The sequence below is a fragment of the Stenella coeruleoalba genome, assembly GCF_951394435.1.
Source record: "Stenella coeruleoalba genome assembly, chromosome: 16".
In the NCBI taxonomy this organism is placed as follows: domain Eukaryota; kingdom Metazoa; phylum Chordata; class Mammalia; order Artiodactyla; family Delphinidae; genus Stenella; species Stenella coeruleoalba.
The window spans coordinates 69,669,569-69,693,869 of NC_137162.1; the positions used below are offsets into that span (position 1 = coordinate 69,669,569).

At 36.3% G+C, this 24,301-nt stretch overlaps 1 protein-coding gene across 3 annotated transcripts in view; it reads left to right on the forward strand.

The window, feature by feature from the left end:
• RTKN2 (rhotekin 2) overlaps positions 1–24,301 on the forward strand; it is a 213,618-nt gene that overhangs the window by 20,908 nt on the left and 168,409 nt on the right. For 2 of the 3 annotated variants that reach the window (XM_079900723.1, XM_079900721.1), the window contains 2 exons: positions 20,483–20,662; positions 20,952–21,033. In XM_079900723.1, the coding sequence (XP_079756849.1) occupies positions 21,031–21,033 (3 nt within the window). In that variant the 5' untranslated portion in view covers positions 20,483–20,662; positions 20,952–21,030. Of the gene's footprint in view, positions 1–20,482; positions 21,034–24,301 lie in introns of all 3 variants that reach the window. The other variant, XM_079900722.1, reaches the window with a different exon arrangement.

Below are 24,301 nucleotides of genomic sequence, written 5' to 3' on the forward strand. Positions count from 1 at the left end.
CATGTAAAAGTCTGCCTGCCTTGAATCTGCCATGCTGGAAAGGCCTGGAGTAGGCACTCTCCTTGACAGTCCCAGCTGAGTCCAGGCTCCCAGCAATCCATTCCTGTCAAGGAAATAGAAATGTGAATGAAACTGACTTGGACCCTCCGGACCAGCCCAAATTTTCCAGCGGAATACCATCAAACAAACAAAATTTGGGGAAGTTTGTTTTGTAGCAATAGGTAACCAGAACAATTACCTCCTAGGTTAACGGGTCATTGATCAGCACACCACTATTGAGCAGCACAGTCTGCTTGATAGATACGAAAATGAACCACAAAGTTACACAGTAATGCAGGGCTAGAGCTTGATTTCAGCTATTATTGAGAACTGTGTGTTCTTTGTTCACTATGACATCTTTTCATGCTGGTCGTAACATTTTCAAACTAGAATATTAAAAATAACTAAGTCATTGGCTATTGGTTATTGAAATTCATTGATCAAACTGTATTCTCTGGAGCCTTAGGGTTCCAAAAAAGATGACCCAAGGCTCATCCTGGGAGAGGAAGCAATAGGGGTAGAATGGCCAAGCAGGGGAGGTTCTGGCCCTGTTTCAAACCAAATTTGTTCTGCCTTTAGTAGCTGTATAAAGTGTGTTGATATTCCACTTACAATATGTTTTTAAAAATATGTTTCATTACTAAAACAAAACTAACAAAAAAGTTTTCAGAGGAGTGATGTCGTCCAAAATCCTCATTTTAAAATTAAAAATCCATGTCCTGACAAACAAAGCATTGTTTCTTGCCCAGAGTTATATCTAGTTATTGGTCAATCAAGTTCCCTGATTCCTATTACAGTGATTTTATCATGATTATGCAATTAGCCTGTGTCATGCATATTAGCAACACCCAAGACAGAGCTGAGTTTATTTATCCAATTAGTTTATTTATCCAATTAGTATCTACTGAACATCTATCAGGTACCAGCTCCCATACCAGGTCCTGGAGATGTGGTGTTGAACATGATGGGCAAGGTCATCGCTCTTATCAGGGTTACCACTCAACAGGAAACCATTATCAACCAGTCATCCGTGAGCTTCGTTTCCATAAATGGCTTTGTCTTCTGTCTCCATCTTATTCATAACGAGAACTATCTATAAAGAAAACGTTAAAAGTCGTATCATTTAGTTTCTTGCTGAGGACAAAAGGGGAAAAGGAAGGAAGCAGGGAACTATAATGATCTAAAACAGGAATAATTAGGTTCCAATTAAGCAGAGTAGGGCCATTATATAAAAAACAAGGCAATCTAGAGTTTTTAAATTCCTATAAAGTTGCCAGAATGAATTTTCAAGAAGTCTTATCCACTTCTTTGTGTTGTTTATTCAGTTTTGTTGAGAACATCTCAATTATTCCAGGAAGGTTTTAAGTGCTCCATGTTTCAGGTAGCATTTATATAGCATATTTTATAAAGATTAAACTAAACACAGGTAGGAATGTGAGATGGTTTTCAAAAAGAAGTAGGCTACTTAGGAGAGAATGTGGACGTGGGCGATTTCTGAGCCTCCTTCTGAGGACGTGGGTGTAGAGCTAACAAATAAAGTACCTCATCAGTCCAGTCTTAAAATTCAATCTCTTCAGGTCAACCAGTTGTAGAACCTGCGAACCAAATAACTCTTAATGACTGAGTTAACACCCCGGACTCTTTATTTTTGAAGATTCAAAAGGAATAGTTTACACTTTCTATTTTAATTTAAAATTAGATAGATAAGGCTCTGCTTGAACTGTTGAGAAAGGTTAGCTGTAGGAACAATCTTTCGAACTCATTCTCTTCTTTAAAAGACTTCAGTTTTGGCACAATCATTTTCAATTCATCCACAAATCCTTTACTTTGCACAGTCCGTAATTTCAAGCCAAAAACCTTTTTCTTTGTTAATAGACAGAGCTCATTTATCTGGCACTGTCATCATGAAGTAGTAGTGTGTTATGGCAAGCTAAAATTCCAGAGAGTGACCATTTTTACTACATATGAATGACTAATTTTCACATCTATAAAAACAAACCAGAATATCACACCCAACTGTGTACTGATGATTTAACTTTTGGTGGTTCAAATGGCACAACAAAGACTGAGCCTCAGCATCACATCTTAAACATTTAGTCCCACTGACTACAATAATAGTATAAATGACGACAAATATTGGGCTGGGCCTCCACTAATATGAGAACAAAACTTTGAAGTCTTTTAAAATGAAACTTTTATATGAGCTTTTACTTCCATTTGTCTAGAAAGCATTCTTAAAAAGAAAAAAAATGAACTTCACACACACACACAAATACACACATATAGTTACATATGTTTATCTATCTCCCCACATTAGAGATGAAACCTGTGATTACAGCCTGTATCTTGAAGCTTTATATATCTAGCTCCTAGCACAGAAGCACAACCCAAAGATGGTACTCAATGAATGTTTGTTAAGAGAACAGAAAATAAATAATATTTTATCACATTTCACTTACATCGATTAATTTTGTTTTGTTTTGTTTTACAACAATCTTATGACTGAAAAAGGTTGACTACAAAAATGAGGCTTAGAATATTTGTCACTATTACAGCTATAGTATTATTATGTAGTGGGCCCAGGACTGGATTTTTCTGACCAAATCCTGAATGACACACTGGTCTAGAGTCTCATGATTCACCCTTAGGCCCGAAGTAGAAACCTATCCTTCCTAAGACCAGGGATCTCCCCTCTTTAACTGAGCAAGTCTGTCCCCTAGCAAGGTGGAAAAGGCTGCTGAGTAGGTAACAGGGAGTATCTGCCACAATGTTCTTACATAGGAAATTGAAAGCCTTCTGTTGCTTCCACCCAGTTAAAAAAAAAAAAAAAGTATCTAGAACCCTTCCTGGCCACCGGTATTATTACGTTCCTACCTTTTCATCTTTGTCCCATCCCTTCCACAGGGCTAATGCCTTCAGTCCTCTCCCCTTCTGAGTTGGACAGCCCTTCTGGGTGCACCATCAATTCTTAGCTGTCCATCTTCTCTGCATTGACCCCTGACAGCTTCCAATTCTCAGGGCCGCCCTATGGGCAGCTCCTTTTTCACACTCCAGGCCCCCCTACTGTGGAAAATAGGACCTAAACAAATTAAACACTCTTCTATGTGTCTTAAATGTGAATTCCTAAGAAAAAAATCATCAGTAAGTCCTAATGACTATATCAGTCAAAACTGAAACAAAATATATTAGATCAATTGAAACAAAGTATATTAGAAGGCACAATTTAATAGTGAAATAATTTCAGAATTATTTAAGTAGAATTCCTGAAAGATAAATTCTGACTCTACTGACATTAATCAAGATTTCAGTCCTTGGTCAGCAGTCACCACTGCACATGTAATTAGATTCAAAATAACACATTCTAAATTGGTCTCTTAACTCTCGCAAATTGTTTTCTGCCCCTCAGCTTTACCCCTCAGCCTCTACTTCTCCCTGGATTGTTCCAGACTTGTATCAGGATTTCACCTCTATTATTAGCCTAAACTTGTTTTTTAGCAAAATGACGATCAAATGTCAGGAAATTGGTAGCGTGCTGCCTGATTCTGTGTTGCGCAGTTTGGAGAGTGGATGTGGCCACAGTGTGGGGAGCAGTCAGTGGGGCTGTAGGAGGGAGACGAGAGAAAGCAGGACAGATTCCCCTGTCCCTGGCGTGCATGGAACATCTGTTCCTGTATATTAAATGGAGAATCAGACTCACCACAGCTCTATAAACCAACTTCTGAGGCATAATTGGGTAGTTAACATTCAAAAGAAATAGTAGGCTCTGTAAAAACAAACAATTTTCTCTTGGCAAGTGGGAAATTACTATTGAAATTTTGTATAACATTAAATAATCTCTTATCACCATTTCAACAGTGGATTTCAAAACAAACCTAAAAGTGTTCTGTCTTATTTCATTTGGTCTTACAATGATAAACAGATTGGTGGTCCTCTCCTCTCCACCTCCCTGCACGTAGGGACATGTGTGGTGTACATACATTCATTAAACAGATAGAAATTGACCATCTATTATGGGCTGGACACTGTAGGTAGAGATGATAGTGTTCAAGACCAACAAAATGCCTGCTTTCAGGGAGGTTACATTCTGGTGGGATGTGACTATAAATAACCATCATACAATAAATGAATAAGCTATATATGTATATATAGGTATATACCTATATATGAATGCTGTGTACTGTATTATATATGAAAGCATGATGGATGAAATGAAAACTATATACATATTAAAATATATATATTATATATCTAATTAAAGCAGATTTGAGAGCTACTTTAGATTGGGTGGTAAGAAGCCATCTCTAAAGAGGTGTCATTTAAGATGAAATCTAAGAAGCAGCCAGCCACAGAAAGGTCAGGAGATCTTCATTCCAGGAAGAGAGAACACCTAGGCCAAAGGCTCTAAGGGAGAATAAGTGACACACTTGAAGAACAGGAAGGTCAATGGCTAAAGCAAAAAGCAAGAGGGGGATGAAGTTGGTGAGGTGGGCAGGGCCAGGACCTTGTAAGCTGAGGTAAGGTATCTAGGCTTTATTCTACTCCTTGCCATACAGGATTCATTTTATTTATCCATTTGATTGTTCATAGGCATTGAGGTGTTTCTGATGCTATGATAAAGGATTTTATAATGAAAGGGTATATCTACACCTTCCTATCTCCTTTGGAAACCCGTACCCTGCTAACACCTAACACACTCTTTGTTTAGATAATAAGAAAGTATATCTAGGACTTAATAGCACGTTTTTACATTTTAAAAGTAATATATGAAATAACATAACTATGAAAGGAAATGTGGAGGAAGAAACAAAAAAAGAAAATCATCATTTCTAGTATCCTATCACCTGATGTCCTAGATACCCTCCCTTTGTCTCTGAAAATCCATTTTCCACCCTACTTTGAGCTCTGGAAGCCTGATCTGCATAGGCTGCATTAACCAGCCCCCTTCGGCTTCTGGACTCCTATTAGACTTGGCTAATGGGAAGCACCAGCCAGAGAATGGAAGGATGGAAAACAGAGAAATGGAGGCATTTATTCTCCTTGTTCACTTCCTGCTAGATCTCCATGGATTGGGTGTATCTTTCTATAAAAGGCCTCAGCTTCTGTTAGACGGCCCTCTCCACATAGCCACTTTCTGGGTTCTAACAACTATTCTCTTTAAATCCTTTCTACATCTTTGTAAATAGTCCCTTTATTAAATTCTCCTCAAAATACCTGCTCTGAGTGTGCCAATCGTAACTGTCAGGAACCTGACTGATAGACCAGAGATAATATTTTCTGTATTTATTCCAATATATTTCCAATAACTAACGCATAGTTTGGATCATTCTCCTGTCTCTTAATATTTTCCCATATTATTAACTGTTATTTGAAAATATTACTTGCATAGTAATATTTTTCCATTTGTGATTTAATCATTCAGTAATTATTGAACACTTAAATTATTTCCAATTTCTTGCTATCATGATATGATGAAAAATATCAGTATTCCTACCTTTCTGATTAAAAAGCTCTTTCCTGGGCTTCCCTGATGGTGCCGTGGTTAAGAATCCGCCTGCCAATGCAGGGAACATGGGTCCAGGAAGATCCCACATGCCTCAGAGCAACTAAGCCCGTGCACCACAACTACTGAGCCTGCGCTCTAGAGCCCACGAGCCACAACTACTGAGCCCACATGCCACAACTACTAAAGCCCGCATGCCTAGAGCCTGTGCTCCACAACAAGAGAAGCCACCACAGTAAGAAGCCCGTGCACCGCAACAAAGAGTAGCCCCCGCTCACCACAACTAGAGAAAGCCTGCATGCAGCAATGAAGACCCAACGCAGCCAAAAATTAATTAATTAATTAATTAAAAAAAAATAAAAAGCTCTTTCCCTACTCTGAGGTTATTAAAATATTCTCCTATATTATCATCTAAAGCTTTATTGTTTTGCCTCATATTTAAATCTACAATATAACTATAGTGGAATTTTCTTTCAGGACACCCAAGCTGTCCCAACACCATTGATTTGAGTGACCATCCTTTCTCCCTTGGATCTGCAGGGGCACCGTTTTCATAAGTTATATGTCCATATATACATAGGTTTATTTCTAGGCTTTAGTCTGTTCCATTGGTTTATTTATTCTTGTGTCAATAATACTATATTGTTTGAATTAACATGACTTCATAATAAGTCTTGATATCTAGTACAGTAAGTCCTTGTACCTCTTCTTCTTCTAAATTGTCTTGGCTATTCTTTTTTTTTTTTTTTTTGGCTATTCTTTTATTTTTAGGAAGAGGAGAGGTGCTGAAGGATTTCCTGTTTTGTTTTTAATTTTATTTTTTAAATGAACATAAAATAACATTGAATTTTTTGAGGGATACAGTTTTATGAATGTTAACACAACTATAGATTCATTTTATTACCACCCAAGTCTGGATATAGATGGCTTCATGACCCCAGAACTCTCTAATGCTGTTCCTTGGCAGCCACCTTCTTTCCCACCCCAGCCCCTGGCGATCACCGACCTCTTCTCTATTGGTAGCGTTTTTCTTTTTCGAGAAATTCGTCTAAATGGAATCATACAGTATGTAACCTTTTGAAACTGCCTTCTTTCACTCAGGACAATGTCTTTGATATTTATCCAAGTTGTTGCATGTTCCTTTTTATTGCTGAGCAGTATTCCATTGTTTGGATGTGCCAAAGTTTGTTTAAATATTCGCCCTTTGGAGGACATTTTGGTTGTTTCCAATTTTTACTGATTATGAAGAAAGCTGCTATAAACATTTGTGTATGGGTTTTTGTGTGAACATAGATGTTCATTTCATTAGGGTAAATATGTAGGAGTGCGACTGAGGGATAAGAACTCTATGTTAACCTTTGTAAGAAACTACGAAACTGTTTGCCAGGGTGCTCCTACCATTTGGTATTCCCATTAGCAATGCTTGGTGGTTCCAGTGGCAGAACACTTGACATTGTCTTTTCTTTTAAGCCACTCTAATAGTTTGAAGTGATGTGTCATTGTGGTTTTAATTGGCATTTCCAAGTGACTAATGATGTTGAACATCTTTTTCTGTATATATTTACCTTCTTCTCTTTGGTGAAGTGTCTATTCAAGTCTTCTGCTTTATTTTTTTTTTGATTCACAGAGTTTATTTTCTTATTGTTGAGTTTAAGAAATTCTCCCTATATATTGGATACAAGTCTTTTTTGTAGGATATGTGATTTGAAAGTATGTCACGCTCATCTGTAACTTGTCTTTTCATCCTCTTAACTGTATCCTTCACAGAGCAAAAGTTTTTAATTTGAGAGAGAACTTTTATGCTGGTGGTGCGCCAAAGATGACTGAAGCAATAGTTGTGGTAAAAATTCCTTGATGGCCTCAGGGCGATGTGGTGCCCGGGGTGTCTGTGATGGTGGTTGTAGGGGTCAGAAAAGGAAGGCCTGTGTGACCTTAAGTGGTCACCATCACGGTCTTGCCCTCCAGGTGCAGCCCAAGCATGTGAATAGCAGGTAGTAGCAGCCAAGGTGGTGAGAGAAGAACAGATTAGAACAATACTGTCTGGGGTTTACTGAGTGACATCTTAACAGACTTCCCTTAATGGAATTCAGAGGAGGGGGAGGTCCCTTTTGTGCAGAGTGGTAAATTAAAATGAGTTCTTTGATCCCAACACATATTAAATGGTAGTAATTTCTCCTTTTCCTGTCCTGGGTGTTCCACTTCACCAGCTGCAGCAAGTTGACTATCCCATTAGCTTAGCACAACCGAAGAACACTCTGTCTTCCAAAATAATTACCTTGGGTTCATCTACAAAAGGCTGAAACTTTCCAATAAAAGTAAACACAAAGATGTGCTTTAAACAAGCTGTGTGTGCCCTCTCGTAGTTTCCTGTCAGATTCCCAGAGAAAGTCCATTATTCCTCCAGATGAGTTTTTTGATCACTTAAACAAATAGAGCATTCCATTCCTCTCATGATTTGTCATAATGAATATTTTCAAATTAATGTATCACACAGTTAATAAGTATGGAATTATTGTTTTCTTATAAATTTGCTATCAAACTTTGGAATAAACAGGCCCATGGCAGCAGAATAGATCTATACAGTTTCGAATAGTTTCAAAGCTTATTTCTATTCCTACCATTCTAATTTCTGAAAGAATAACAGAAGCATAATAAATTCCTCCTTTCTTGAACATAATTTTTCGAAGCTAATGAGAAATATAGGACACTAAAAATGTTAAGGCTCAAAACTGAAATCTTTCAATATTTGTCCAACAAACATTAGCTTTTGTCCCATGTAATAGACAGTGGGATTTTCCATTGCTGTTGATGTTTTAGAGTAGTGAAAAGAAGGTGGGAAAGAGATGAGAATCTTCTTTATTTCTATAGAGGAAGATGTTTTCTATGATGAATTTAGATTGTATATAAATATAGGTCTATTCCAAGTTAATATTAACATTAAGACACATTTTAGAATAACGTAAGTTTAAAAGGGGGGCTTGGGACTTCCCTGGAGTTCCAGTGGTTAAGACTCTGCGCTTCCACTGCAGGGGGCACAGGTTCAAAGATCCCTCATGCTGTGTGGTGTAGCCAAAAAAAAAAACGGGGCGGGGGGGGGTTATTTTGCAAAAGTCCTTCTTTGATAACATGGTCAAAGTCAATAGTCAAGATGAAGAATAAATCCGTATTTATTTTTTAATGATTTAAAAAAAATTTTAATTTATTTTTTGATTGCATTGGGTCTTCGTTGCTGCACGCGGGCTTTCTCTAGTTGTGGTGAGCGGGGGCTACTCTTCGTTGGCAGTGCGCGGGCTTCTCATTGCGGTGGCTTCTCTTGTCGCAGAGCACGGGCTCCAGGCGCACGGGCTTCAGTAGTTGTGGCTCACGGGCTCTAGAGCCCAGGCTCAGTAGTTGTGGCGCACGGGCTTAGTTGCTCCGCGGCATGTGGGATCTTCCGGACTAGGGATTGAACCCGTGTCCCCTCTATTGGCAGGAGAATTCCTAACCACTGCGCCACCAGGGAAGTTCCTAAATCCATATTTATTAAACAAAAGGTATTAAGAGATGAAATGCTCTCTCTCTTTTTTCTCTCTTTCTTTTTAAAGAATAAATAGGTGATAAATTCAGGATGATCAGTAATCTGACTGAGGTATTCTTAACCTGTCACCATAGGATCTGTCCCAGAAGAACTTTTCTTTCCTCAACTTTAACCTCCTTACGTTATTTCTGCTTCCTTACTTTCTCCTCTTCACTTTCTGAACTTTACTGTACTGCGCAGTGATGGTACAATAGGGGCTTAGTAATTCAGCTTTTCACAGTAAGTATAGTAAACAGGTTCCAGCATGTAGGTAAATGAGTGTGAATGGATCCTTGAAGCCTCAAAGGAAGGCCAAGAGAATTTTAGCTTTCAGAATATGTACTATCAAAATAAAACAACTCAGGAAAGCACCAAATGAACTTTTGACTTTAACAACATAGCTTCTTGGAGAACTCACTTGAGAGAAAAACAGTAAAATGTATCCCTGGGAAATTAGTTGTTAACTATCAGGCAGTTAATTTTAGGGGAACATTTTCCAAATGTGATCATTTTAATTATGTTATTCAGTGTTTAAGTCTTTTTTTCTAGCAATAATTAGAAAACTGGGTAAGTTGTCATTTCATTTCATGATTGATCAAAATCAGTAATTCTTTGTTTTTAGGTCTTTATTGTATCAATTGGAGATATTTGTAACAAGAAGTTATAATAGAATAATCAGATTCTGAATCTGTAAAGAACCTTGGAAAAGTCCTATCCACCCTTTCCCTACTTCGCAGCCCACCCCCTGTTAATTTCCTGATGTGAATACAGAGAGGCTAGAACACTTGTCCAAGGCCACTGGCAGAGTTGGAAGTAGCCTAGAATTAGCCAAATGCATCAAGAGTTTAACTGCCCCTCTGACTTAGCTCATGGTGTTCTCATCATCTCAATTTTTTAAAACTTGGTTTTCATCTCACCCACTCTTGGAAAGTTTTTTGGCAGAAACTGATGCCTCTCCTTTGCCGTTCTCTTGTAAAACCATGACACGCAGTGCACATGGCATTTATCTTCTATGTTGTAATCACGGATTTCCCTTTATCCATCTCCCTCACTAGACTGGGATGACAGGTATTGTGTTCTGAAATTCTGTATCCTCAGCACCTATGTAATATCCTGGATTGTTCTAGGAAAGGATATAGAACTCAAGTCAGATTCATCTGACTAAATCCTAGGACTGCTTTCAGAACTCTTTTGAAGGAAGTTATCCTTAGGCTGAAACCATAGCAGCAAATATGATGTTAGTCTGAACCTGCCTGGGGCCACTACCTGGAGCCTGATAATGAAGCCAACACTGAGGAAAACAAGAGTCGTGAAAAGAACAGATAAATATTTGTTAATATCCCTCAAGCTTCTGAACACTGCGATGCTTGAAATCAGCAGTATCAACTAGGATGCTTTTGGCTATAAATAAAGCATTCCATTACAATGAGCATTTCTTTTCCTCATATAACAAAGAGTTCAGGTGTAGTTTGTTCTAGCAGTGACTCAATAGATCAAACTAGGGCTCTTGGCCCACACATCTTGTCCAATCACTGCAGCATCACATCTTCACACAACCATGTCCAAAGACAAGAAGGAAAAGTGGATTCTCCTTAAGGACTTTCTCTTTTTTATAAAGAAGGAAAGTTTTTTAAGGGCCCTAAGTTGGCTTCTCCTTATGTCTCACTGGCCAGGATTGGGTCACATGCTCATATCTAGGTCAAGGGAGGCTGGGTAAGGGCAGATCTGTCATTTTTCACCTCCACAGTGAGAGACAGGCTCTTCCAGCAAGCAAAAAAAATGGTAGTAGGGGGAGGTAGACCACTAGCAGAGTCTACAACACTGATTCTCCACGGGTTTTTCAGGTACATGAGGAAAAATATTTAATTTATTTAAGACTCTTTGAGTCAGTTTCTGTCCCTTACAACAAATCATGTATAACAAAATATTTCATTTTACACATTTATCTTTTTAGTATAAATTTCTTAATATTTAAGATAAATTTCTTATAAATTATATACCATTTCCAAAGAAATAAAAAATTATGAAGATTATAAAGGCTATTTTTTTTTTGCTGTCCATATTTTCAGGAGACCCAAACATTCATGTATGTTAAGTAGAGCATTCATGCACTTACTGAGAAGATAACTGAGCTATTATCTCACAAATAGGGTTTTGGTACAATTTCAACATAAAATCAGTTAATATTTTATAGGATTACTCACTGTTATCTTGTTTTCGATCTCTGAGATTAGAATTTAAGATTAGTGTGCTCTTTTATCCACCACACATTCTGCAAATGCATGTCATTCCATTGCTCACTGTTTAAATTCACAGAAGAAGAACATAGAGTGTAAAGACATAAAAGCTGTACTCAGTTGACTGGCAGAATTGGGACTCAGAAGTTTTCTGTACTTCACAAGAAAAAAAAAAAAACTTGGCTACTTCCAGTAAAAAATATATTTCTTTAGTGTATTTTTCAGTGACTAACTTTTAAAGACTTGAACCATTTGTAAATTAGATATTCTTTCCAATTTTTTGTTAATGATGTTGCTTTATTTTTTTCAAAAGCCAGGACAGATGGCTTTTTTATTTTCAAATTTAATTATAGCTGTACATATGAGAAGCAAACTTGTCACTGCCTTTTGCATGAATTTTCTCAAAATTTTGCAGACAATTTTATACATACTAAATTTTCTCAGGTTTCATAATGGGTTCAGAAAATAGATATCAGCAGGACAGCTGGACAAATTTGGAATGAGTAGTATTAAAAAATGTGCCTTGTACCCCAATCACAATTATATTGAGATATCGAACTCTTATGAGTATAATTATATTTTAGTGAATAAAAATATAATCTGATCAGGGAAGCAAGGTGAATGCTAATCCTAATTGCAGTTTTTTTTTTCCAAGAAACTTAATTTAATGGATGGCCTATTTGTTTAGCTTCAAAACATGTTCATTTGGTTTGAGGCACACCCTGACAACAAAAAGAGTGGGTGATCATTTTTACCGAGGAGCTCTGAGAAATGGAAGAAAAAGAGACATCTAAAAGTCTATACACATAGACTTAATATAACTTGAAGCAGAATGACACTTCATGGGAAAAATCTGAGCTTTTTTTACCAGCTTCCATGAACCTTCAGGAGACCATGGCATGCAAATAATTGCAGTTTTGAACTCTCTTTAAAGTCATTCAGAATTTTTAAAAATCTATGGTATATCTCAAATCATGTTAAAAATCATTAAAATTGGGCTTCCCTGGTGGCGCAGTGGTTGAGAGTCCGCCTGCCGATGCAGGGGACACGGGTTCGTGCCCCGGTCTGGGAGGATCCCACATGCCGCGGAGCGGCTGGGCCCGTGAGCCATGGCCACAGAGCCTGCGCGTCCAGAGCCTGTGCTCCGCAACGGGAGAGGCCACAACAGTGAGAGGCCCGCGTACAGCAAAAAAAAAAAAAAAAAAAAAAAAAAAAAAAATCATTAAAATTGATGTAATTAATGCCAACAATTACTGCCTAAAATGTGAAGACGATAAAAATATTTAGACAAACTGGAAAAAGTTGGGGGAAAAAAATCAAGCTTGAACTTGACTGGGCCTCTAGAGTTTCGCAACCTTGGCACTATTGGCACTTTGAGCTAGATAATTCTTATTGGGGCAGGGGGCCTTTCCCATGTATTGTAGGATAGTTAGTAGTATCCCAGGTCTCTTCCCACTAGGTGCCAATAGCACTCACTTCCAGTGTGACAACAAAAATGTCTCCAGGCATTGACAAATGTCCCCTGGGGGCAAAATTGTCCCCCCTACCCCCGACTGAGAACCACTACTGTGGATCCAACTACCAATTTACAAGAAGTTCAGAGGACAGAGGAACAGGAGATGGAATCAACAAAATTTACTCTGTGGGAAATTCTGCAGATCAAATGACCTTGTTTTTTCTACAAATAAATTGCAAGAAAGAAAGAAAAAGAGGTTAAAAGAGACTTAAGAGGCATCAGCCAATTGCAATGTATGGAACGTATTTTTACCCTGATTCCTACAAAGTATAAAAATATTGTGCAACAATAAGAGAAGTAGGAACACACTGAATGGATATTTGATAATAGTACGGAATTACTGTAATTGTGAGATTGTGGCTATGTCCCTAAAAAAAGATTTTATCTTTTAGAGAGCCTACTGAAATACTTTCAGAAGACATGATATGGAATTTGGGATTTGCTTCAAGGTTGATCCAGGAGGGCTGGGGTTGGGAGGAGGGAGCAACTTAAATAAAACAAGACTGATTATGAGTTGATAGTGTTGAAGTCAGGTGATGGGTTCATGAGAATTCACTTAATTAGTTTCTTTTACTTCGGATTATGTTTAATATTTGCTATAATAAATAATTTAAAAATATTTAGACATGTGTTTTCGAATAGTTTTAGCCTCATACACTGTCCCTATAGTAACAGCTTAATTTTTGTACTGAGTTATTAATTAATAAGTTAATTGGCCACAGAAAAACACAGTGCATTTGCTTTAATCTATATTGGTTGGCTCTATTGATCAACTTAAAATTATTGGTAAATCACTGTCTTATATTAGGTAGACAGAACAAAATCTGACACAATGCTCAGTATAGTAGTTTTCAGGTAATGCCCCCCTCAACCCTGGGGCCCCACAGAAGTACTTTCAGAAATATTTGATTCAAATTTCACTTTTTAAACACTTTTTCCAATTATTTTTTTTAAACTGTCATTTAAAATAATCCAACTTGGAGATTTACCTATCTGTTAGCATGTAAGTAAAGTTAACTTGATTTTCCTGACACTGAAGAGTGAAGTTACGTCTGCCATCACTGTTTAATTGAGTAAAGAACATACTGCAATTGCAAGGTGAGTGGTTGAAAAGTAGTACAATTTCCATGACTAGTCTGTGTGAATTCAAAATTTCTCAGCGTTTTGTAACCCTCCCCAAATACAAATATTTAAAGTACCTTATGACTGCAACTTGCAATACTAATATCCAAATATTAATTTTTTGTTATCCTTGATCATTGTATAATACTATAGAAATGTTTTCAATTATACTAAAATCATTGTGTGCCAATCAAATGCTGTATCATTTACTTTATACATTTGAAAAAATAATGCTAGAGCAAGAAGTTTGAATATCAATGTCCATGTGGAAAGAAAATCAGGAGACCTAGTGAGGCCTGGACATCAGGTTTGAGCAAACATACCAGATGCATCTGAGGCAGAACCACATTTCAAGAAATGAGGCCTTACATGTTAGAAATTTCATTCCAGTTAGAAGCCCCATAAGGTCAGGAATCACAGCTGGGTTATTCACAACTGTATGCCCAAGCCATTACCAACAAATGGCTTGTGAGAGCTTTATTTCCCACCTGAATCTCCATTAGTTCCCACCAAGACACGCTAAATTCCAAATTAATTATTTGCAAAGTCTCTAATTCATAGTTTATATAAGTTTCTCGAAATGATTAAGTTATTATCTAAGCAAACAGACTCCAATTCCATTTTTAAATGTGGTAAATATTTAGAAAATGTAGAAAACACTTAGAAAAATGGCATGCTTTCCTAAGCATACCATTTATTCAGCATACTAAGGTCCATAGATACAATTTAAGAGTAGAAAAATAAGCCATGAAATCAAAGCCATTAGGAAAATATGTGCTACTTTTAGGTAATGTAGGTGAGAAAGGAATTGGCCCCAATTAACTTAAATGATAAACTTAACATTAAGAATAATTGGTTGGGGGACTTTCCTGGTGGCACAGTGGTTAAGAATCTGCCTGCCAATGCAGGGAACTCCATTCAAGCCCTGGTCCTGGAATATCCCACATGCCTCGGAGCAACTAAGCCCGAGCTCCACAACTACTGAGCCTGTGCTCTAGAGCCTGTGCTCCGCAACAAGAGAAGCCACTGCAGTGAGAAGCCCGTGCACTACAACCAAGAGTAGCCCCCGCTTGCCGCAGCTAGAGAAACCCCATGCCGGCAATGAAGACCCAATGCAGCCAAAAATAAATTAATTAATTTAAAAAAAAAAGAATAATTGGTTAGTAGAATTTTCAAAAAAGAATTGTGTTTTCAGGTTAATGATTCTGCTTATCTTTATCCTGCAATTATTTTCACAATTTTTTCCATTTTATTATTCATCTGTAACTTAGCAATTGCTAAATGAAGTGGTAAATTCTATAAGTACATAAAGGGAATGAACTTTCTCAAATATAGAAACTATGGAAGAGCTTAAGCCTCTGTCAAAAACCCAGCATCTCTTCAACATGCCTAAGATTCACAGGTTTAATTCTTATTCAACATTTCAGGTCTATATTATTTACTATAGCTTGTTAGATAATATGACTCTTGCTAGTATTATATCCTCTGCTAAAAGAAAATTCAAAGAGTTTGATCCTTAATCTCTTGGACTCTAGCCTAAATTAATGACAGATTTGTGTACCAAACATGAAGTCATAAAAATCCAAACCAGAGTACAAAATAATTTAAAAATTAAGGATGTTAATGTCCCCTTTTATACTTTTAGCTAAACATCTTGAAAATAAGTTTCCCCTAATCAATAGTGTAATAATGAGAATGATGTTTGTACTCTGAAGTCAAATATGATTAATTTTAGAGTAAATCAATTTTACAAAATTTATTAGAAGTAGAACTAATAAAATTACTGTGGTATTATCATATTAGTATATGATAATTAAAGAGAAAATGAGCATATCAAATTTAAAGGATCAAAACATGATTTATAATATCCATAAGGATTAATAACTTACAAGAGAATCACTCATTTCTTTAAACAGCTTTGGTTTATTAAAAACTAAAAGTGTGAAATGACTAGCACTCATTTCATGTTGACCTATTTTAGAAAAAAAGCAAGTTGATTATTAGGAAAGCAAATGAGAGCCAAGAGAAATAATCTATCCTAATTGATCATTAATTAATTTTGACTGGTTGTTCTTGCTAGACATTTGTATGAAATTATTAACATTGAAAGTACTTCAATAATTTAGCCAAGTATTTGACACAAGTTATTTTAATGATACATGAAAGACATCTTGTTAACATTCTGGAGTGAATAATGTTATTCATACAATCATAAATATGATGATCATAATAATAGATTCAGATTTGTAGTCTCATTTTTTAAATTGATTACCATGGCATCAGACCGACATTTTATCTAGTTTTGTATAAGCTTTTGATATGAACCTTGTTAATTTGGGGTTTATAGCCACAGAAATAAATAATAATGATCCCGAGGAATTATTTAATTCCACATACAGAATTTTATAAAGTATATGGGAGAATTGAGACTGAGGGTGTAGGTGGCAAGGCTTTTTCTTATACTTTTCATCTGAAAAATCAACATAAAATTAAGCAGGTAAAATCCTATGTTGGTTATACTTCCAACAGAAACCTTTCTCTAATAAAACCTGAAAATGAATTCAACAACACTAAGGCTGACTCTTGACTTTAGAGAGAGAGAGATGTGACTACTGATCAAGAGCTCTATCTTAAAAGCTAGATTATGCTTTATTTTTCAAAAGAAAAATTGCTGCTACTGCTAGGAAGAAAAAAATTACTTTCTCAGTGGACAAATGAATATATTTGTTTTTTGGTTAGTGCAGCTGTACCATAGTGCAGTCAAGGAAGCGTTTTATTTAAAAGACATTACAGCTGTCACGACCCCTGAGCTCCTGGTGATTAATGAATCTTACATAAACTATGACAATTGGATATGGAAGACTGGAAAACAAGTGGCACAGCAGGATCTTCAATACTAGGCATCTTTTCCTTCTCACTCTTTTCTTTCCATTTAACTGTTTACATGTCCAATAGGACATGTAAACTTTTAGGCTCACAGCCTGAAAGAGAAACCATAGCAGGAGCCTTTCATATATTTCTGTTGATGTTGATGAACATGAGGAGATGGCCATTGGGGAAATCATAAATTGCTACCTGGGTGAAACCTTTACCAATACTGTAAGCAGTCATTTTAAAGTGATGGAAAAATATTGTGGTAGCCAACCATTAACAACCAATTCATGTCCTTCAGTAAATGTTATCATCAAAAAGGCCACATCAGAAAACCACTTTATGAAATGTTCTTTTGTCAGATATAGGAACTGCACCTTAAGATGCCTTATAGTATATATCAGTGTTTATACAAATACATAATAAATGAAAGCTAGCAATTTATCATATTACTAAAGATCTTTAGGAAGAGATTGCCAGTATGCCTCAGTAGCATATTAAAGGTATTTAATAAGAAGTAAATTCTTTGTTATTTTTATAACATTTTACAATCATTACATTGTTTCTATCCTCTTTTATAAAATTGTGGAATAGAACTAGATAGATAATCTCTAAGGCTTGTTCTAATTTCTAAAATTCTGTGATTGAATCTTTTTTGCTCTGAAAGTCCTATAGTACATTTTAGTAATAGTCACAAAAATTCTGACCTGATAAGCCATAAAGAATTGACATCAACCCAGATCTTTTTTTGCTAACATTGTCACACAATACATTTTATTCTATACCTTAGAAAAACATAGTATAGCACCTATCTTGTTCATCTGGTGATAATTAATAACCCATTCTCATATTCAAAATATGTATTGTAAGATCTTCTATTTATTTAATAAATTTAATCTGTTATTCTATTAAGATGAATTTTCTGGGACAACCTACATTTTTTCAGGGGGAAATATTTTGTTTGAATAATAAAAGGTGATTGACATTATCAGTTTGAATTAAAAAGGTGATTAACATGCTTAGTCAACAATTAGTTTGTTTCCCCTATTAATGAATTAAGGCATAGAAAAAAAAGATACACTAAGGGCTTTTAAGAATTCTTTTTTTTTTTTTTTTTTGCGGTACGCGGGGCCTCTCACTGTTGTGGCCACTCCTGTTGCGGAGCACAGGCTCCGGACGCGCAGGCTCAGCGGCCATGGCTCACAGGCCCAGCCGCTCCGCGGCATGTGGGATCTTCCCGGACCGGGGCACGAAACTGTGTCCCCTGCATCGGCAGGCGGACTCTCAACCACTGCGCCACCAGGGAAGCACCAAGAATTTTGAAAATTCTAGACATCTTCAACTTATAAAACTTATATTTGTTAAAACTGCAGTATGTTAAAAAGTAACTTATAGTAATCCCGATTTTGTTAACCATTATTTTAATTTTTTTAATTTTATGAATTTGAAACACAGTTAACAGAGGCAAATTTAGTTTCAGTAAATAAATATAATGTTCAAAAGGGGAAACTAATTTCACATTAGGTAATAAAATACATATCATTTTGTATGTAATTTCTATAATTAGCTTGAACATAAGAAACTATTAAGCAAAGATGCGAAGTAGAACTCAATTAAATAAAAACTATGCAGAAAAATAAGGTATTAGGCATTGGGAAGAAAATTCTTTCAACAGGGAAACTACCTCATCTTTTCTATTTAGTATAAATAGCCTTTCTCAGTACAGCAACATTTAAAAGAATATTTTGGTTAGATACTTTTCAAGTAAAAATCAAGTGTATGATTAGTACATAGAATTCTTCAAAGTATTTAGAGCTACACATTAAACCTGCATGTAAAATCTCGGGTTTTATTAATACTATGCTAGGGAGAAAGAGTGACATTGTTATACTAACATCTACAAAGCAACAAAATGAAACTCCAAAAGATGAAGATATTGTTAGGACATAAAAAATACAGATGTACATCTAATGACTATATACTTTGGCATGCACAAATGTCCTTTCAAGAACTCAGAGCCACATTATTTGAGTTACAAGTGACAAGTTTCTTGTTGATGCTATACTATATACTATTCTATATTTTACTTATTTCAACTAAAGAGTTTAGTGCATGTTTTACAAAATGAATATTTTTCTGTAAGTAGCAGAGAAATGATTTGAAGAAGTAACTCAGCATTTCATGTATAATTATTCATCACACATCATCATCATTACTGTGATAGCACCAGACAACCAAGCACTTTATAGAATTAGCATGGAGCCCCACCCTACCTGCCTGGCCATTCATAACACAGCAAATGGCAAGCCAAAAATAACATTCCCATAAGACCCAGAATTCTCTCTCACGGACAGCTCTAGTGAACAGTTTACGGTCGTTGTTAACCAGTGAAGAAGAGCTCAACAGGCTCACACACTTTGCAAAGTGGTCAAAGGATTCTCCTGCCTTTAGGTTTTCAGAAAATAATAGAAACAGCATTTTTTCAAGACTCTGTGATTCATTCTTTCCAATGTGAGGATCTCAATGGAAGGCAGGGGTCAAGCCCTTGGAACTCAGAATGCGGGGGTGAAGGAAAGGCAGATGGAGTTTGAAAACAAAACAGTTTAATAAGCTTGACTCTGCAATTTGTGGTAAACAAGCCAACTCAGTGCTCACCTTGACATCACACAAAACAAAAATGTAATATTTTCTAAGGTCAAAATAAACTTTTTTCTTCTAAAATTACCTTTGGTTTTACTTTTGTTAGTCACAACTTTTTAACTTACAATAAAATTTCAAAAGCATTAAAGACTCTTTAAAGAAGTTTATGGTTGTAAAAGAAGGTGTGCATAGTTATTTAGCTACTTTAGATGGAAATATTACTACTTCATGCTGAAATTATCAAGTCATTCATTCCACTGTTATCTGATTTAAATCTAGAGTTTTCATAACTTCCCTAATGTTTTCTTCTTGGGATTAGGATTATATAGGGGCGAATAAACCAATTCAGTGTTGTTAATGATACTACTGGCATATATTTGCACATGCTTTACATTTTTCAAACACTTTCACAAATACTGGATACCAAAAAAAAAAAAAATCCAGTGACAAGGGAAGAATGATTAATCCTATATCACAAGTGATGAAACTTACATTTACAGATGTCAAGTGACTTGGTGCATAGATATTTGGTGGCAGGGCTAAGACTATAGTTTAAATACCATCTCTTAGTTTGGTACTTGTATCAATCAGGATGGGCTAGGTAATGCTGTAGTGACAAACAATCCCCAGATCCAGAGGCTCAAAACAACAAAGATATATTTCTTGCTCCTAATATATGTCCATCAATAGATGTCTGTGGGTTCTCCAGTTCTCTCACTCTGAAACCCAGGATTTTGCACCATCCACTATCTGTAAGGTTGCCTGTCACTGGGACAGGGGGAAAGAAAATTATAGCAAATCACATACTTGCTCTTAAAGCTGCTGCACAGACACTTCTGCTCACGGTTCATCAGCCAACGCATGGCTCATAGGCACAGTCAACTGCAAACAGGCAAACTTAGGAGCAAGGGAACCAAACCAAAACTATTTTGTGAATGTCACTGATTACAACAGTCAGTCCTATTAGGCACTAAACATTCAATTCACTCTTCTTCCTATAGGCAATATGTACTCACCTGTCCCTGAAGGAGAAAACCGAGAAGTGTCTTTCAATGAGAACATCAAGTTCAAAGAGCAGAATCTATGGGTGATACAGTGTAGTCCCTACATCAGGAAGAAACATGCTTCATGTCTGAGTGTGGCTCTGCTTGATCCAAAAAACTTCTGAACTAAAAAGGCAAGTCATCAGTTCCCTAAACATCCAGTATACACTGGTAAACTTGTGTTCAGGGTAACCTCAATAACTATTCCCTGGAGAAAAATAGGAGACACAGCAGTTGCTGGTGTGTAGCAGGTGTGAAATCCCAGTAGGCAGATATTGTAAGGATCCTTTATCCCGAGACGAGAGAAATGTTCCTTGATTAGACCCGGAAGGGGCTTCCCAGTCCAGTTATTCTCCATGGGTCTCTGTTCTAACCTTTGAAAAATGCTGTCTTTTCCATTTTCCTTTTTGGACACATTCAAAGTGAGCATCAGAATATGACCTTGTTAGGACACAGAGCAGCTTCTTCAGTGGCTACATGTGCAGAAGGAGAAAAGCAAAGATAATATGGTGAGTTTTCCTTAAAATCAAATATGTGCAATTTGACTGCTTTTTATTCTGTAATTATTCTTATATTTGTGGTGTTCAAATACCCTTTCTTGTGGACTTTTATATCAGCAGCATGGTGGACTTCATGAATAATGGTTCCTCTCACTATTGAGTAATTTTGCATGAAGCATAAATTTTGCATAAAATATAACTTTTGTAGCATTGCTGAGATCTCCAGAAAGAAGAAAAATCTCTAAGGGACTAAAATTAGAATAACAACAAAAATAACCAACCAAACAAAAAAACCTTGAGTTGAAACCAGAGCTGTAAGCTATATGTGCACACATGCATATGCACTCACACACAAAGCATTTTGCTTTGTCACTGGCAAGTAGAAGGATCTGTACCTGAGAACCTTATATTAAACTTAAGAATCTGGCCTGACTGGTCTTAGGTACCTAGAGCCTTTTGGCTCCAAGCAGAAGCATAGGCAAATCCTCTCTGGAAAAAAGTCGAGATTAGCTGAATTTGAACACAATAAATAAGACGATAGAATAAGGTTTAACCTCTGTCTAATTGTAGTCCCTGAATAACAGAATAGAGAGAACAGAGGAAAGGCAATTTTTGAAGAGTTAATGCTTAAGAATGGAGAAAATAAATCCAAAGTTACAAGGTGAACAATGTATACTTAGTGAGATAAAGAGTTAAACATTAGGAACATTTCCTTTAAAATCATGAAGAAAACAAATATACCCACTATCACCACATCATTTAACACTATAATGGCTGCCTGTCTCAGCCACTGCACTAAGTGAGATAAAAAGAATAAGGAAAATTAGAAAAGAAAGAAACAAAATTGTTATTATTCACACTGAGTCATTTACATAGAATACTCCCCCCCAAAACCTACAGACAATTTATTGGAAATAAGAAGAGAATTTAGCAAGGCATCTGGATATAAAACCAGCAGATGAAAATCGGTTTTATTTCTATATACTAACCACAAATCGAAGACATATTTTTAAAGCATTATTTCCAATAGCAAGAAGAGATACATGGAATCCAAAAATGGAACAAAAGATATGCGAGGCCTATGTGGAAAAAACTGTAAAACTTTAAAGACATTAAAGAATCTAAATTTGCAACATATGTGATGTTCACGGATAGGAACGGCCAATAACCTAAATATATCATTTCCTTCTAAATTCAGTGCAATTCTAATAAAAATTCCAGTAGGCTTCTTTTTTATTTCTTTGGAACTTGAAAAGCTGATTCAAAATGTTATGTGAGAGTGCACAGGCCTAGTATGTTGGCTGGGTACTCTTGAGACGGAGAAAACAATGGTGCATATCCATAAAGAGAACCTTAAAAGAACCAAAGCAGGAAGAGAAGGGTTTGTCTTTAGCCTAACTGATGGCATTAATGCGCCTAAAGAAAAAAGTTACCTAGAGAAGGAGCTGGGTTTATCTTGGAAACGAGGGGCGCATATGAGAGGCTGTGAGGGAAGATGGGGAGTGGAAGAAGCAGAATTAGAAAAATTTGAGGAGGTGAGTCTGCAGGTATGCCCTCTGTTAAACATAGATGGGTCTGAGTATTGTAGCGTGATGCTATTAGATATGTAAGTCAGCGGTTTTCAAACATTTTCGTGCAAAACACCTAAAAGAATTTTTTAAAACTTTTTACCCCTTACATATTTTTAAGGCGGCATCTGTTATGTTTTAGCATACATCTAAATAGTTACAAAGGATGTAATTGCTGATGTATTAAAAAAATATAATTTAAAATTTAAAACATATTTATTTAGTGTATCCAATGGAATCCAAAATGTCAAAGACCCAGCCACCATTTAAATATATGAACAACTTAATCTATAAGTTGGAAATTTTAGTGTTCCTTTTCCTACTTGAACTTGTATTTTTATTCCACTTCCTCCACAGAATTTTATGCTCATATAAAATATTTTTATGCTTGAGAGGTCTTTATTGCTCATCCTATCATGTTTCTCTGCAGCAAACAGATGCATGTTAATTGGAATTTTATATTTAACTGTCAAGAGTTTTCTTTTGGGTTGCATTATTAAAATCATTAGTAGTACACAATTGATAAAAACAAAATAAGTATATTACAAATTATAATGGATCAATATTAAACATCAAAAGTGAAATTTTCCTGGCAATGAACCTCATAATGAGATGGATGAGCCCCTTCTTCCCTCCAATTAGTTTATGTATCCATGGGTGAATATTAAATAATGCTAGAATGAGCCAGCTTTCAACATCAAGTCCACATCTGGTTTTCATTTTTATAAATGTAAGCCCTAAGCTTGTGGTTCATTGCTTATAGCAACATCAATACCAATAAATTTAATTGTCCCTTTGGCTCCCATGGCTTCTATACCCTGGGGCATGCAGTAGGAATGGGTAAAAGTGATGCCTTTCTTTTGTCAAGTGGGAACAGGTGGCTGTGAAAAGGGGCCTTATGTGAAGCCTAGAGAGCAGGCAGGTCATAGGATGGGGAATATAAGTTGAAGATCATGATGATGATTCCTTTAAAACTGCCCAAGCCTATATAAACCCTGACAAGGTCTTTGTGTGCTATAGTTTGTGGCTCATTGATTCAAGTCCTAAAACCAATTCCTCTGGCTGATTTGCTTGCTCAGTATGGAGCCCTCTGATTTTAACGCCATTCGAATGTCCTTAGGCCTGTGTGTAATATGCACCTCACGTTAACAGTAATAACTCAAATTGAACTTAATTTCGTCCCCACCTGCTGACAGAACCGCTCATCCTTTGCAAATTCCACCCACCCAACCCCCCACCCAAGCTCCTAAACAGCGGCTCTTAAGTGTTCACAGATAAATCCACATGGCCAGTTCTTGTCTCTCACTGGGCATGGGCACCAATGCATTTAACTTTCACATAGTATAAAATGTACTGGAAATGAATTAAATGTAAATTAAATTTTGTAAGCCAAAAAATGTATTATTATTTTGTCAGGTAAGTATCTGTTAAAATACCATACATTATTACCATTGTTTAACTTGTACAAGAATATTTTAAATGTTTTAGAAATATTTCTTATTATGAAATGTTTAAGACACACAAAAGAATATATGTAATATTTAGGTAAGTTACCAGGTAAACATTAAAATGAATACATGTGAACCCATCACCCAACATAAGAATTAAAGCATTACCATTACTAAAGCATGCCGTTTCCATCCCATCCCACTGCTTTTCTCCCAGAGAGTCACTATCCTGAGTTTTGTTTTTAGCACTCTCTTCCTTTT